The sequence below is a fragment of the Limanda limanda genome, chromosome 17, assembly GCF_963576545.1.
Source record: "Limanda limanda chromosome 17, fLimLim1.1, whole genome shotgun sequence".
NCBI classification, from domain to species: domain Eukaryota; kingdom Metazoa; phylum Chordata; class Actinopteri; order Pleuronectiformes; family Pleuronectidae; genus Limanda; species Limanda limanda.
In genome coordinates, this window is record NC_083652.1 from 473,197 (window position 1) to 490,973 (window position 17,777).

General features: G+C 39.7%; 1 protein-coding gene across 1 annotated transcript in view; it reads right to left on the reverse strand.

Moving 5' to 3' along the window:
• The window catches only part of smg1 (SMG1 nonsense mediated mRNA decay associated PI3K related kinase), a 99,692-nt gene that overhangs the window by 18,590 nt on the left and 63,325 nt on the right, over positions 1–17,777 (reverse strand). Inside the window, exons 37-47 of the mRNA XM_061090893.1 lie at positions 17,100–17,317; positions 16,469–16,623; positions 15,487–15,709; positions 12,830–13,076; positions 8,551–8,780; positions 8,106–8,351; positions 7,783–7,921; positions 6,201–6,310; positions 5,364–5,582; positions 4,661–4,854; positions 3,112–3,284 (exon numbers count right to left, since the gene is read on the reverse strand). Coding sequence (XP_060946876.1) covers positions 3,112–3,284; positions 4,661–4,854; positions 5,364–5,582; positions 6,201–6,310; positions 7,783–7,921; positions 8,106–8,351; positions 8,551–8,780; positions 12,830–13,076; positions 15,487–15,709; positions 16,469–16,623; positions 17,100–17,317 — 2,154 coding nt within the window. The remainder of the gene's footprint in view (positions 1–3,111; positions 3,285–4,660; positions 4,855–5,363; positions 5,583–6,200; positions 6,311–7,782; positions 7,922–8,105; positions 8,352–8,550; positions 8,781–12,829; positions 13,077–15,486; positions 15,710–16,468; positions 16,624–17,099; positions 17,318–17,777) is intronic.

Consider the following 17,777-nt stretch of genomic DNA (forward strand, 5'->3'; position numbering starts at 1 on the left):
AGCGTAACTTCAGTTCAAAGTTTCAGTGTTACTCAAATTGAACAAATTTGACCCTAAAATAATTTTTGGGATAAATTGCTTAACTTGAATTTTGGAGAGAGTATAAAAGGCAGATTATCAGTTCAGGCTATTTTTTGTCCATATTTGATTGTATTTAGGAGAAGGTCATTAAATACATTTAAATTATATAATTCAGAGTCTGCTTCCCTCTCATTCCCCCTCTGACCTGCGCTCAATTTACACTTTAACAATAAACAATGTTCAGCAGTATTTAGGACACTTACAGGACTGACGTTTACTTTGAGTTTGTTCTAATTCTCGCTGGAGTTTATGAGACACACGTTTAAACCGGCCACACAACACGAGACATAACGTGACACACAGTGAGGACATCAGGGTTAAAGTGACCAGACTGTCCAGATTCATCTTCCGACATCATCAATTACTTACTATTTCAGAATATAAGACTAGATTATACCTTGTGATCATCAGTTTGTGTTTGAAGAGTAACTGAGACGAGCAGACACACACTGCAAAGTTCCTCCCACAGATAATGACGCAATACTGTGTTTTAACTTTATTGTTATTTAAGAATCAAAAACCCAGGTTTTTAGAAAGATCAGTCCTAAAAGTTAATGATTAGAAAACACCAGAGGAGCAGAGTCACTTTTTGACCTGGGAAGTAATTCATCTCAGTGCAGCAGCACTGCCACCATGATACAGTAAAGGCTATAATCAGAATTTGTCCTTTTAAGCCTTAGGTGCAGCACACAAGTCTAAGCTGAATGAATATCAAATCAGTGTGGAGAGCACTGACCACTGATTTACAGTCATATTTTTGAATTGAAAACCTTATTTTGTAAAGTACAGCACAATTGTAATAAGCACTTCCTAATTAAAAATGGAGTTTATATTTGTCTGACTGATTGTATTAACTGATGAAAAAGCAGTTATGTGTAGTAATATAGGACATTGTGAACGTGATACGTTTCATTCACCACGCTTGTCAATATATATGGCCAATCAGATGGAGCCCTGCTGCCCTGGATAATATGTTTAGACATTCAGATCATTGACAGGGTTTTCTGTAAATGAATCATTCTCAGAAGAGGAGAATAAGAAGAGAATAGAGCGAAAACAGAGATTTGATGGAGCTCCGTCAAATCACTATCACTATCACTAATCACTATGAGCGGTTGATAGTATAAAATAATTGTGAAGCTTATTTATGATCCCAGGACCTGAGGTAAAGTAACACCCCGCACAGAGAAAAACACATCTGCTGCTGTGTGTCTCTCTCTCTCACTCTGTGTGTCTCTCTCTGATGACATCTCTGACTCGCTACAATTTGAAATGTCGCCACAATATCAACAATGATCGATACTTTCATTAATGAGTTAAATCTTTATTCAGAGCAGCGCATTCATCAGCCACTCACTTTTTTCCTCTTTCCATATCTTTTTCCCACCCAAACCCTCACACAGACACAAACATGCACATTGGCATAGTTTTCTTGCCTCCTCTTGTTATAAACATAGTGAATACTTAAGGAGACCATTGTCTGTGTGTACTGTTTAATATTTAACAATTGTTTGAGGGTATTCAAATAAATTGATAAGCAAGTCAGATATGTGATACTACATTTAACGTTTGCTTTAAAACATTTTTTAGATAAATAATTATTAAGAGCCCTTTTTGCTCACTCTCACCTGCTCCACAAAATGTCTGTGCACGTCCCTGCATATGACCTTTGACCACTGTAATCTAATCAATTAATCTTTGAGTCCAAGTGACAACTGATCAAAAGTTGAAGAAATTCCCAGAAGGTGGTATTGAGATATCACATTCAAGACTAGGGCCTATCATTTTTTTATCGATTAACGTAAAAAAAAATTCGGTTAATCTAATGATTATTTTTTATTACTCAATTAATTTGATAATGAATTTATCAAAAATAAAATAAAATAATTTAGATTTAATAATCTTCTCTTGAATGCGAACAAATTTTATAAAGACAAAGTATGCACTGCAAGGCATTATTTCACAACAAGAAATTGCTAATGTACTTTTTATGGTCCTATATCTCTCCAAAATAAAATAACTTGAAGAGCTTGTTCCATTCAAGTAAAAGGAATATATCAATCTGCATTAAGCTGTACAACAACAAAATAAATGAAATCCAAAGTAATATTCAAGTAACTTTGTCTAAATAATGCTACCTTGTATAACTATTAGAAAAAGTGAGTAAATAAGAAGTAAATAGTGAGTAAATATATATTGTTTTTTTATTATTATTATTGTTTTTCTTATGTGTGGTGTATTTATTATGTTATTATGTCACTATGTTCATTGTATGCACCAATAACCAGAGCAAATTCCAGGTAGGTGTAAACCTACTTGGCAATTAATACCTTCTGATTCTGAAAAGCCGGTCAGATTAAAATAAGACCACCATAAGTGCGTAACAAAGTGCGCAGGTTAAAATAGAAATGGTCCGTGTAGAGCGGCTTCTGTATCCGGTCCGCGGCCCGACTATTGGGAACCTATGCTTGATGATCGTGGGCGATCTTTTTCGCTTCAGCTTACACTTCAGGCGAGTCCATGCTTTGACTGTGCGAAGCCACCTTACTTATGATGCTTACGTAATCCATGACATCTATCACGTCGCCCCAGCCCTAACCTCGTCTTTTGCCCATCAAATTCTAATCAAGTCATCCTTGTGTGCAAGTGAATTATGCCAGATGTAATAAAATTACCAACAGGCAGTCCTGATATATCACATTCACATGAATGTGAGGTCACCATGAACATTGACCATTCAAATCTGTGCATCTCCGAGTCATAGAGAATGTTTGTACCAAATATAGTGTTCATGAGATACTACGTTCACGAGAATGGGACAGACAGATGAACAACCCGAAAACATAATATCTCCAGCCACTGGCTGTTGCAAGCGCAGTGGCATACAAAATTGGCAGTAACAAAGTTTTACATAAAACCCAATCAAGTTCAAAAATATATTTATATATTTTTTTTAATTGTGTGTTTTTTTATTTTTTTAAAACCAGTCAATTCACTCATTCTGCTTGCAGTATTTGCAGTGGGCCTCACCGAGATCTATGGGATTGCTGATGTCCTGCAGCAGGCTGGCTAGTTGGGTGGCCTCTAGGTTGTTGAATGCTGCTTGGTACTGTGAGATCCACTGGTCCAGGTCTGCCAGCTTGCTCTGAATGGCCTCCTGCACAGTCCGCTGCCGTGACTGCAGCTGATTGTGTTCAGAATATCTATGACAAGGAGATTTGGTTTTCAGAATGTTTTGATACAGGCTCACCTTGCATATACAGTAAAGAGAGGAAATCTGAACCTCAAAAACAGGAACTGTTTGATGATAATTATTACGATATAACTTTCTTAAATTTAAATATAATAGCTCAATACACATTTGATTCTAAAATCCTTGAACCGAATACACATTGATAGGTCAAACAACGGTTTACTTCAGACTTTTTATTTTGTTTTGCTGTTTAGCAAATGTTAAAACTAACTTTTGTTTCTTTAATTTACACCCTTAAAGAAATACTTTGACATTTATCATAATAATTTCCAACATTGACCAATATGAACATTGGCCCTATAGCACAGCCTTAATCCAAAACAGCAATAACAGCTCAAATTATTTGAAAATGTTTCCTACAATTGTGACAGCAATTTTACCATTTGGGTAATGATTGAAGGAAGGAACCACTTTGATGTATAGAAAGATGAGCAAATAGAATCCCTTACATATCAGGGTGTTGCTCAAGCAACTGATGTTATATGACTTCCTCACTCACAGGGTCACCTAACATATACTTCACAGTACAGGGGATGTGAGTGGGTTGTAAAACATTGATAAGAGATCTTTGAAAACAGATGTTTCACTTAAGGGGTCTGAGACAGAGTAGGAGACAGGATATTGGTCACCTATTTCTAAAGATCAAAGAGGCTGATCAATAACATTTGTTTCCTCTCCAGGAGGAGCTTGGAAATGTATAAAAGTGCTGTATGTCCTGTATGTCATTGCTCGTTGTATAAAATCTATGCCATGGTTTTGTACGGTGATGCCCATCTGCAGATGTAGAATTAAACTTCCAGAAAGAACAATTGTAATGACTTGTGCTTGACTATTGAGAAATTCCAATGACACGATATAAATGGTTTTCTTAAACTAGTATTATGAGTAGTATTAGTAAAAAATTATATTTAATACTACCACATTTGAAAGTTTTTAACAAAATAAGAATTGCACTCAGTAGAGCCATGACAAAGTTGCTTTCAATTCAATTCAATCAAGCCACACTAAATCTCGTAAATATACCTAATTGTTTTCATCAAGATCCATCCATTATTATGTGTTACAATACAAAGAAGTAAAAGATGAATTATGCCGTCCTGCCACATATTTAGTAACTATACCTAAAATACATATCTGAGAATCTGGACAATAAAGCTGCTGCCATTGCATTGACTTAACAATTTTGAAGGTTTACCAAGCAGTAACACTAACTGATCACTACAAATGTGTTAACGTAGACAGCTCATTCTTTGCCTAAAATTAAATATAATTGCCCCATGATTAACATGTGGCTTTGGTGTAAACAAGTGTTGTGCTCTCTCAGACCTTTTCTCCAGGGTGAGGATGAGATGGTCCGGATGGTTCTCTGCTCCCTCAAGGAAGGCAATCTCCTCCCGCAGTTTAGTTTGTAGTTTTTCACCCTGGCAGAGTAAGTCCTGCAGGACCAAATACTCCTCCACAGCTTCTTCCACTTGTGGCAGCACTGCCAGCATCTCGTCTCGATTCTTAAACCAGTTGACCTGTTCACAGTCCACACAGTGAACTAATCACACATATAATATTTGCTTTGCTTGTGAAACACTTGTAAATGGCATCCAATTATTTATTTGATCAGCTTTTCCAGTCTGATCAGTGTCATTCTGGCACACTTTCATACTGTGCTTCTGTATGCAGCGCTTTTTTCTATCCCACATCATTCATACTCTGCCAGTACAGCTGTCTAGGGGGAATCTGGGGTCCAGTGTCTCTACACTAATACTCTTAAAACAAAACATGAACCATTCTCTGTGACCCCTAAAATGTATTCTAATCAGACTGAGGTCATTAATCTGATCATTCATTCTATTAGAGAAAACGAAAATGCATTGCTAAGAAACTTGTTGACTAATTTAACTAAACTAAGTGTGAGAGAAATAAACAAGATGTTATAAAACCTTAAGAATTAACAATCGCCAGTATTCAACTTTTACTTCATGATTGAAATGCAAAATAAATACATGGTTGAGTCTCCTCTATTCCTTGACCTCACCTTAATCTCAGCCACCCTGGAGGAGAAAAGAGAGCGTGTGATGTCTCGCTCCATCTCCCTCTTGCTTTGCTTGCTGTCAGCCTGTTGTCCTCCTCCTCCATAAACTGCACCAGCAAAGCCTACTTCACCCCCAGCAGTCCAGTCAACAAGAGGATCATAGACGAAGGCCTCCAGCAGTGTCAGTAGGGTCTCTCTGCCACGACGCATCATTTGAACTACCTGAAATAACATCTCACTTCAGCACTTATTCAGCTGTTGCAACTATCAGACACAGCTGACATTTGTATTCAAGATCAAGATCAAAACCAAGTCCTCCACTAAGGTTTGGCAGGACTTTTCCAATTGATCACGGTCAGCCAAATTGCCATACCATGTGTGCAAAAGATTCTGACATGACAAGTCTGCATGAGCATTTAGGAATACATTATCCTGCGGAGCATTATGTGTAATGTTTTGTTCCATTTAGGTACAAATGAAATGTACATAATCATAGGACAAGTCCAAGGGCCTGTTCAGACCTGGTATTATAATCCATCCTGAGAGAGCAAATTAAAAGCTTTAAATTTATCAGGTTACACCTGGTATATAAATGGGTCGGGGAATTCTCGAGGATGAACACCATTATATAAGCAAAATACAATGACAAATTGCCACAAAAAAGTCAGGCAGATAAAAACCTAGACAAAGGACTCAGCCAATCGTTGATAGATGTTATATTCATCCAACAGACCATCCCTATCCTGCACAATAATTGCCTTGAAGTTATTCCTTGTCCTCTATTGCAAATCCAGTAAAGCTAGTTGGTGGCTTATATTTGTTGTATGATATGGGAGTAACCTGTTCACAGGACAGCCTGAAGATACCCTCCACCCCAGTGACTCCCAAGGCAGTCTCAATGTTGTGGGTCATCCGAAATGGGACCTTCTCTGGCACCCGCAGGCTCTTTCCTAGTGACACAAAAACACAAACTTGACACCGTACTAATCTATAAACCAGTTAAAGTAGTTTATATTGTCCACGAGAGGCCATTTGGTTTGCAAACAGTATTCACATACAACCCACACACATAAGAACAATACATGAAATTATAGCTGGGCAATATGGAAGAATATCTTATCACAATATTCACAAGATATCAGTCGATATTGATATATATATCGCGATATAAGTCAACTGTTTTGCACACATGAAACTATGTGTTTATGTACAATGTTCGTACAAACATTTCTTGTGAATCGATGGTGGATCATGATCTTGCTGGCTACTGACCATGGACTGTAATTGCAGCGGGACTGCTTGACATATAGTGTTGAAGTTATCCTTCAAAATGTTTACCCTCATCAAGATCAATGCTGCTAAAAGCCTTTATCTTGATGTTTTCCTACATTTGACATCTATTGCACTTCTGTCCGTCCTGGGAGAGGGATCCCTCACATGTGGCTCTCGCTGAGGTTTCTACGTATTTTTACCCTGTTAAAAGGGTTTTTAGTAGTCTTTCCTTACTCTTGTTGAGGGTTAAGGACAGAGGATATCTCACAATGTTAAAGCCCTATGAGACAAATTGTGATTTGTGAATATGGGCTATACAAATAAAATTTGATTGATTGATTGGGTGAATGTAAAACTGTACTGTAAAGCGCTTTGAGTGGTCATCAAGACTAGAAAAGCGCTATATAAATACAAAACCATTTACCATTTCATACAAACAACTAAAGTGAAAAGGTATATATAATGTACATACTCAACATTTCTTTTAAATTAAATGATTTCTATTACTTTATTGTCTTGTCTACCTCAGTCTGACGTGCCTGCTGTTGTAACAAGTGAATTTTCCTGGTGTGCGGATCTTTAAAGTTTTATCTTAATCTTAATTTAAATCAGCACCACTGCACTGAGGCACATTACTCCACTGATCAACAAGTGACTCTGATCCTCTGATGTTCTCTAATCATCACTCTTATAACTGATCATTAGAAAAGCATCTGGAATGCATATTTATATTCCTGGATAAACGGGGTGTCGCTTCTACTGCAACAAAGAAGGTAACACTGCGATAATTGAAATCTGCGGGAGGAACCTCTATCTGAAGGAGTGTGTGAGTTTGTGTGTGCGCCTGTGTGTTTGTCCCAGCTTGTCTCTGTCCCTCTTCACACACCAACTGATAATCACATGGGGTTTTAACAATCTAGCCCTCTTTTCTAATATTGTTATTATAATTTACCCACTGAAACTATCAATGAACTATGAAACAGTGCAGCTAACACATGTATTAAGCATGCCGTGTGTTCCATTTTATCAACACTCACTCAAGGCAAATACTGCATATATTCTACTCAGCAAGTTAGACATGAATGACACAGTAGCTCTTATATAGGCATGTCTATAATTTGTGGTTTCAATGTCATTCTTAGTAACTGACCTTTTTCAAAGCATACATTGTAGTCAATGTGGACCACCTCTCCAGTGGTCATGTCAATCAACACATTGTCAAGGTGACGGTCCCCCAGGCCAATGATGTATCCTACCATTGACATGACAGCAGTAGATCTGGCGTAGGACTGCAGGATAAAGAAAAGGATTATCAATCAAACCGAAAACTGTTGATGTCAGCCTCAACTTCAATTAAACACGTCTCTGAATCACCCATCCCACTGATAAATTAAATGAAAAGATGAGAAGTATTTTTTAATTCCCCTCACATATGTTATTGGTTTTAAAATGATAACTGACAGCCATGGTTACCTGAGTGACCCTCCACCACTCACTGGGTGTGGTGCAAGAACACCACAACTCCTTGGCCAGCAAGTTTGAGGGTGTGGCCTCCATTAACTCTTTCAGCACCTCCTTCATGACGCTAAGAGGCCATTCTCGTCGTGTCACATCTAGACTGAGCCCCACTGCCTTCAGTGCTGGCCCAATGCGGCTGTAGTACAGCTCACTGGGGCGGGGAACCGGAGGCACTGGCTGCTGCTGAAATGAGTCATGGGTCTAGACAAAAAGAAAATGTGTCCAGTTAGCTTCAACAAAAAAACATTTAAATTTAACTGGAGCATTTAACCATAATGTGGGGTTGTCGCAGAAGAACTGGTGGGAAGATGGCCTGGTGCAGTTTCACTTAAAATTCTAGCTGTTTACATTGCCCAGCGTGCATCTACTTGTTACATTATAGCACATGAAAGAATGTAACCTTCTGAGCTTGCAGCACGGCCTCCCTCTGCTGCCAGCGCTTGTAGAGGCCAAAGAGTGGTGTGGCTCCATCCACCCACTGGATTAGTCCTGATCGGGTTCCAAGGGGGGTGACGGAGTAGTGGCAGGCATGGAAGTGCGGCTGCTCCTGCTGGTTGATCTTGGTGAACATTGTGTTGACAATCGACAAGAACTGCATGATGCGCTCATCCAAATGCAAATCCTCCAATCCTAAGACAAACAAGATTCTAATCACTACTTCAATACTACTGACTCATTGATTTGTTAGTACATATGGTATCAAATATTCATAAAGTGATGTATTCTCATTATATATGCTTCCACTAGGAAACATTATCAGGACACACTCGGTAAATTTTCACTGTTATGCGGATGACACCCAGTTATATTTGTCAATAAAACCTGATCAAAGTAATCAATTAACTAAACTTCGAGCATGTCTCAAGGACATAAAAACCTGGATGACCCGCAATTTTCTCTTATTAAACTCAGATAAAACAGAGGTTATAATACTCGGCCCTAAACACCTTAGAGATACATTATCTAATGATATAGCTGCGCTAGATGACATTGCCCTTGCTTCCAATGACACAGTCAGGAACTTGGGAGTGATCTTCGATCCTGATTTGTCCTTTAATAGTCACTTAAAAGTAATTTCTAGGACCGCGTTTTTCCACTTGCGTAATATCTCAAAAATCAGACATGTCCTTTCGCAAAAAGATGCAGAAAAACTAGTCCACGCCTTTGTTACATCGAGACTGGACTATTGTAATTCATTATGATCAGGCTCCAGCAGCAAGTCGTTAAAGACTCTGCAGCTGGTCCAAAATGCCGCAGCACGTGTCCTGACGAGAACTAAGAAAAGAGAGCACATTTCTCCAGTATTAGCATCGCTACACTGGCTTCCTGTTAAATCTAGAATAGAATTTAAAATTCTCCTCCTCACCTTCAAGGCCCTTAATGATATGGCACCTCTTTACCTTAAAGAGATGTTAGTTCCATATCAACCTACTAGAGCACTCCGATCCCAGAACTCAGGTTTACTTGTTGTCCCTAAAGTCTCTAAAAGTAGAGTAGGAGCCAGAGCTTTTAGCCATCAAGCCCCACTGCTGTGGAATAATCTCTCACTTTCAGTTAGGGAGGCAGACACGCTCTGTTCGTTTAAAAGTAGACTCAAAACCTTCCTTTTTTATAAAGCTTATAGTTAGAGCTAATTAGTGCGATGTTCCAAATTTGATTAAATGGCAAAAACCCCTGATGATGCTAAGACGCACAGGGAATTTATGACACAAGACACACGGAGCTTCTCTTTCCTGCTTCTCCTTCCTTTTCTCCATATTTATCACATCAAGATAATTCTTATCTGATCAGTACATGTTACTAACTTGACCCCTTTTCCCGGAGTTTCTGTGCCTTAGCGCCCGCGGATGCAGGGCCACAGCTGTGGCCGCACCATGGATTATGATTGTGGATCGCGTGTCGGAGGTCGCAATGGTGGATCCAGTTCGGTGGATTCTGTATCGTGCCAGCTGATCGTCGTTGTAATGGAGGATCCTTTGTCGCGTTGGCATCGGATGATGAGGGACCACGACCGAGGCGGCAGCTGATAATGGATTCTAACTGGCGGCGGTGGACAATGACTGTGGATTATAGTGGATCCCATCCTGATGCTGGATCGTGGTCTTGCTGCTGGCCAGAGACTGTGATTGCAGCGGGACTGCCTGACACATAGTATTGAAAAATGTTTAGCCTAATGGATGCTGCTAAAAATCCTGATGATGTTTTCTTACACCTGACATCTATTGCACTTCTGTCCGTCCTGAGAGAGGGATCCCTCACATGTGGCTCTCTCTGAGGTTTCTACATATTTTTACCTGTGAAAAGGGTTTTTAGTAGTTTTTCCTTACTCTTGTTGAGGGTTAAGGACAGAGGATGTCACACAATGTTAAAGCCCCATGAGACGAATTGTTATTTGTGAATGTGGGCTATACAAATAAAACTTGATTGATTGATTGATTGATAGTAGGTGATCAATATTGAACTTAGGTTACTGTTAATTAACGTTGCACAACTGCATTTCTTTGTGTATATTTATGCTCGTACATGGAAAATTAAACAGAAATTGCAAAAATTATAAATATGACCCTCTTAAGTGGGTTTTTTGGAAGATATTCAGGTGGTAGATCTCGGTTTGCACTTGGAATTAAAAAGTGATCTTGGGCTCGAAAAGGTTTGTGAACACTGCCTTAAATTATTTTTGAACTAGTTGGTATGGTGTTGTATTCATGACTAGTCAGAATTAAATTGTCTATATTGGAAACTGGAATGAAAGATTATAGTATACTAAAATATAATTCTACTGAATTTTAGATTTCTATAATGAAATAACCAAAGTGGTTTTAATCTTACGTAATCTTATGTAATTACATTTTGACAATTTTGAGTAGTTAACAGTATCAAAGATATTGCTTTGAATATTTAGAAGTATATTATATAAATCCTATATAAAAATTCATACCCGTCAGAAAGTATGACTACGGTAGTCACAATGACGTTGCTAATATCTGTTAATTGTGGATAATCTCGTTTAACACACATTAAAAAATGTTTAAACTACTTGTCGTGCTGAATGTGCCTGATACAGAGGGCTGTCTGTCACATACAGAAGACCAACTGCACTGAGCTGAAATTCATGTCTGTATTTACACTTAAGTCTTCCAGCAGGTTGTTTTTTGCTTTAGAACATAATCGCTGTAAAACAATTAGAAAATTACATTTAGTGTCTTTGTTTCACTGTTTCGTGTTCGGCGTAATTTGATTAGTTGTTGCAGCCCTACTGCACATGGATCCTTTTTCATCAAATGATACAATCAGTCAGATAAACCTAAACTCCTTTTTATCAAGAGAGTTATTCCAAAAGTATCATAGACTGTCACTGTTATTGCACATTTGTACTGTAATTCTCAAAATAAGGTTTTCAATTTAAAGACCACAAAAGCAGCAAGACCTACTCCCATATCTGCAGCCTGTATGTGCGTTTGAATCTGATGCTCTTCACACACAAACGTAATCTTATTTATTTGGTTATAAATCAATGGGGTCGGTTCATGAATTTGGATCATTCCAATGACTTAAACCCTGATATCCTGGCTGCGCGCGTGGTGTGTTTTTAAATGCGTGCCACATATATACGAGCGAATTAAACAAACAAAGTAAACTTTAGATAGTGTACAAGTTCTTTGAATAATTACTGACTAGTGTTGGTGTGTATTGTTCACTGGGGTAGTGGGGATACAGGATACTCAACACCCAAGGTGACCAACCCAAAGTTGATTTTACTCAGTTTGAGTTTACAGATGTGACCCTTGTTTGTATATGTGTGCTTCTTACTGTCGGTACAAGCAAATATGTACCGACAAAAAAAATATGTGAAACTCTTAAGTCAGAGGACTTCAGCGGAGTAGGCCTTCAGATTTGGCTGAGGATGTATTTGTGTTCACACATTACGGCGGGTTCACACTGGACGTGGAAGCACCGCGCCAGTCTCACGCGCGCAGCTGCCTGGCTGTTCACACCGGACGCGCATTTCTCAACGCCGGTCAGCCCGCGATTCTGCTTTCTCCGCTTGTTGTTGTATGTAGCCCGCTCAATGTAGGGGCTAGGGGGTAAATGATGACGTCTTCATAGCCCCCCCCCCTCTCTTTATCTCTCGGTCTGTCTGCTTGTAGTGGATGGGCAGATGTGGAAATTTGATACTGTGAGGGCGAAAATCGGGGAAATTGAAACTCCAGGACATCCGGAGGGCAATCCAAAGTATGGGATGCATATTTGATTATTTATATCATATTAAATATGTCATGTATTTCGTTAAAAATATTTTTTTCTTGATGGTTTCTGCCAAAACCATTGGTGAAGGGCGCTGGGTACCCTCTGCGCTGCTTGGCGCATCGCAGCCAATGTGAACAGCACAATTGAGTAACAGGAGGGCGAAAAGGAGGCGCTCGGCTTTTCTTGTCGCGGCGCTTCCGGTGTGAACCCGGCATTACAGGTATCAACAGCCATACACACCTTGACTCAGGATGACAGATCAAACATCTTCAAGAAACACAAGTCTAGTTGCCTATATACACATACAGTATACAACTGATGAAGATAGCATGACCTGGATGACTGAAAATCTTCACAGATAAGCAGTAACTATGTATAGCTTATATTCAAATTCATTCATTAATCTAACCCATGTTTATTATATATCTTACCTTTAAAAAGGTAAGGGTAGTTGTTTCCATCTGATCCAAGGAAGTAGAGTTTTTTTGGCTTTGTCTTGGTGGGCAGGATGGTAATGGTGTTGCCTACGCTCTGTATGGTGACAGCATCTGATGCAGACACCTCGCCCGGCAGCGCCATCTCTGTTGTGGTCATAGACAACAGGCGAGGACTGATCTCATCCAGATGAAGCAGATAACTGGATCTCTTCTGAGCACGCTGCTGGAGGCTCATCATGATCTGTCCAATACACACATCATTTGGGGTCAGCTATGCAAAATGATTGCAAGAAGGTCATATAGACATTAGCCTTAACAGTAAAAAGGGCTGAGAACCGCGTAAGTAATTTGATAGGACTTGGCAAAATGCTTATAAACCATCAAGAATCAAAAATGCCTTTATTTGACACTTAATGCACTCAATGCACTCAATGCAAAAAAGATAGGAACACAAAAATGTATTGAGGAGCACAGTGAAAAAAGTAGGAGTCTTACATACATATTAATACTGTGTTTGTGCGTGTAAATCAAAATGTACGATGGATTCTAGACTAACGTCTAGCGTTATAAAATGTTCACTTAATCACAGACTGGTTATACTAATTTTCACTTTCATGAGAGGCTCAAAGAAGATCTGTAAATTTCGGTTTAACTAGAACACAAACAGTGCATAAAAGCAGAGGTGGGAAGTAACGAAGTACAAATACTTAATTACTGTACTCAGGTAGATTTTTCACATATCTGTACTTTACCTGAGTATCTATTTTCCTGACGACTTTTTACTTTCTAGCGATACATTTGAACACAAATTTCGGTACTTTCTACTTCTTATATACTCAAAACTGTCTCGTTCCTTGAGCAGCGGCGCATCTCTCTCTCTCTTGAGAGATACGCAGGCTCGGCTTCGTGTTTGGCGTCGGGGGGACAGCATGAGACCGTAAGCCTCCGGAGGCTGGTCGGGCTGCCTTGGTCGACCGGGGTCGAGCAGCCTGTACTGGTAATGATCCCTCCGCAGGTTCACCTTCAGAAACTTTGTTACGAGTTTGACTTCCTCTAGATAGTCAAGTTTAGTCGTCTTCTCGGCGCTCTGCCAGGGCTGTGACTACCTCCGGCGGGGCAGATCCAGGGACCTCACGAAACCATCCAATGGGGAGTAGCGATGTGTGTACAAAGGGCAGGGACTTAATCAACGCAAGCACATTCCCCATCCATTTATTCCCTTTAGAATTATCCAGGTGCTCATGCAGGAGCTCGGTTCAGTTCAGTCTTTATTAATATGTATGAAATTTGGCCTGCAGCAAAACTAGACTGTGTCCAGAGATTTGTTCTTCTCTGTTCTCAGACTGTGCAGGCTGTTAACAAAAGAGGAAATCTGTCCTATTTTGTGTGCCTAGAACTTGTTTCCTTTTGCTGAATTATCATAAGGGGCATTGTGCATCACTCCTGCTACTGATTAGAACGTGAAAGGTCTATGTTTAGTGATATTTACAGAATGTTTTAGTGGTTATACTGTGGTTTATTAGTGTTCTTAGGCAGATACAAGAGGCAGTTGTTTATTCTGTTGTGTTGCTTCTTTGTTGTGCTTAGAAATTCTTATGCACTAGTCCATTACTATTTGAACCTCAGCATCTAGGGTTAAAAATTTGTAAAATTATACAGTATATGTATATTTTTTTTATAATTTTCAGTCAGCTGAAATAAAACCTGAAGAGAACAATTTTGGGTTGTTTTGTGTCTGTATAGGCCTACTATAATAAGCACTTTGCATTTAAATTTTTGGTACTTAAGTGCATTTCAACACCAGATACTTTTGATACTAAAGTACAATTAATATGAGCGACTTTAAGTCTTTCACTCAAGTAATTTTCTTACGGGTGACTTTAACTTTTATCGGAGTCACTTTAAGGCAAGATATCTGTACTTTTACTCAAGTATGGCTTTCAAGTACTTTATACATCACTGCACAAAAGACTGTGGATAATCAGGTGTAAGGACTTTTGTGTGTAATGACTTCCGGTAAACACTGTCTTGAAGAAATGAGATGAATATAGTAAAACGGTATCCACCCTGTTCGGCCCTTGAGACTCAATGGCTGTGATTTAATTCATATTTGATATTAATGCCCGTGTTTGCATAGGCCTAATAGTGCGTGTGCGTGGCTGTGCGCAACATTATATAACACATCAAGGGTCAATGTGGGTCGCTAGTCTCTGGCACCGTTGTTTTCGGGGTCGCCGGCTGAAAAGTTTGGGAACCCCTGCTCTGCACAACCTAAAATCAAGGGTTATGTCAGTAAATAAAAAAGTTAATTGTAAAAGTGGCACACTTGTGTTATAAATTGAAATATACAAGCGATTACATGTTTTTGTCACAAAATTAATGCTTTAATCTGCCCCTTTCATAATATACAATCTCCTGCGACCAGTTAGGGACCACCCCCTTCGGAGTGTTAAATGCATTAAGGCACGCACGCGCGCGCACACACACACACACACACACACACACACACACACACACACACACACACACACACACACACACACACACACACACACACACACACACACACACACACACACACACACACACACACACACACACACACACACACACACACACACACACACACACACACACACACACACACACACCTGTTTGAAGGGAATCCAGCTGCTGGCAGGGTTTGCAGGGTTGGCAGGGTTTCTCAGGCGCTCCAGGGCAGAAGTGATGGCATCACCGTAAGTCTGCTGGAACCAGGTCTCATGTGGTGTCTCGGCTGGAGCTGCTGTTATGCTGCAGACGTGATCCAGGGCAAAAACCACGGGACGCATCAGAGCAGAGTGCTTCTCACGCATAATGGCAATCTTTTCATCCCTGCAGCACAACAAAGACTGTAAATAGACTTGGAAGCAACAATAACGTGGGTCCATGCAATTTAGCGATTTGAACCCCAAGTCCAACTGACCCAAAGAGACTGAGAAGCCAAGAGCATCACTGAATAGGGTTTTGTTAGATTACTGGTCTAACACTGGTCTGTAAGCTTGGTTCTGTCTGCACAGATGAGTATTGAGTGTTTTTTAATGTCATTTATGAGAGATTGATGCCTTGAGAGTAGAAAATAGAGCAAAAGATGGTAATGTTAGAACAAGGAACTGCAGTTATACTGAATAAGAACAATGCGGTAAATTAGGCAAAAATACAAAATAAAAGAGATTTAGAAATGCAGTCCATTTACCAAAAACTGTAACAGTACCCAGCAGCATAAAATCCCAAGCTGGAAACAAACCAAGGTATTTGTACGTGGCAATGAATGCCCATAAAAATTAAATTTTCAAACAAAAACAATTAAGTGTGGACGTAGTCACAGAGATAAAAAGAAATTAGCAGTGTTTAAGAACAGTCAGATGACAAAAGAGTCTTTGTCCAAAGAGTTTTGAATTAGATTTTAAGAAAGACAAAATAAAGTACAATTACTTGTATAGTTAAAAAAGCAATGTTAGAACCCCTCCCAAAATGTACAAAGTTACCCAATTTTGAAAAAGGTTGACAGCAGAAGATGTGTCTGTTCATGAAGAATAGACTGAAGTCTAGGAGGGAGCTCAGCTTCTAAACATTTAAATTGGTGATCCTCACCTGCGTAGTGTGTTGTTGTTCTGCACCCTCTTGACCTCATCCTCCAGCTGTTGGATTCTGCGCAGGACATGCATGTGTTGCTGTTGTAACACACCCAGCCACAATTCATCCCACAGTAACGTAACTCTCCGCAGTTCAGCCACCAGCTGCTGGACCTGTTCAGCACAAAGGACTCATTACCAGCTTTGAATCAGATTACCACTGTATTTTTTTCAAAGGCTCTACAGGATGCACCAACACAGATATTTTCTTTTCTGAACTGCAATCTGTTTCAAGGGTTAGGGCTAAAGCACAAATGTGAGCATTTGTATTATAGGAGATGGTCGCACTGAGCCAGACCACACAGCCACAGCTAACAAATATGAACACACATCTTCCTGTACTTTAGGTGTACTTAAAAAGGTATGAGATTAGAAGTGTTAACTCAAATGCTGCCATTGTTAATAGTTCAACTATAAAATCCCCTGCTTTATTGGTCCGCTCCTTTCTCGTTAATTCAGCTTGACTTAAAGAAACTAAACTTTCATTAAACAAGGTTTATCACTGACTGTGTACAAGAACATATTGTGTAATGCTGGTTCTTACATGGTGTCAGGTACAAACTCTGTCCATGTAACAGTTTACCTCCTACCTGAAGCACCATGGTAGGGTTGGCAAAGGACAGCTTTTCCACGATCTTGCTGTAACAGTCTTGCATCATGGCTTGATCTTGACTGGAGCAAAAGGTCGCCAGCTCGTCTGGATCTCCCCCTTGTCCAACACCCTCTGGCTGCTCCTCCTCCTCACCACCCAGGCCCTCTCCCGGCATGCTTCCCAGGAAAGTCGGCAGCGCTGATGGTAATTTGCTCCCTGCCAACACATCATTATCAACAAATAGATTAACAGTTTAGACATTGGTATTGGTATTCCTGATAATTGTCATTGTAATGTGAGCAACATGGCTCAGGCGGCAGAGCAGTCATCTAGTGTTCAGGAGGTACCTGGTTTGATCCCTTGGCTCTTCCACGTAAGATACTGAATCCCTAACTATTACTTGTGCTGTGTCATAAGTGTGCCAATGTGTGTGAATGGATGAGTGAGACATACACATGTTAGGCTGTAAATGTTCCAGAGAGTAGAGAAACTCTTTACATAAACATTGGTGGTAGTCGAATTAAGTTTGCTGTACCCAACAAAAATTTTAATAGTCGAAATCAAACTTGGCTGTCCATTACGAATAGAGTATGACTGACTGTCACTCTCGCACCCACACCCAACCCTCCCACACCCACACACAAGTGTCCCCTGAAGTACACTGCCTGCTGACAAA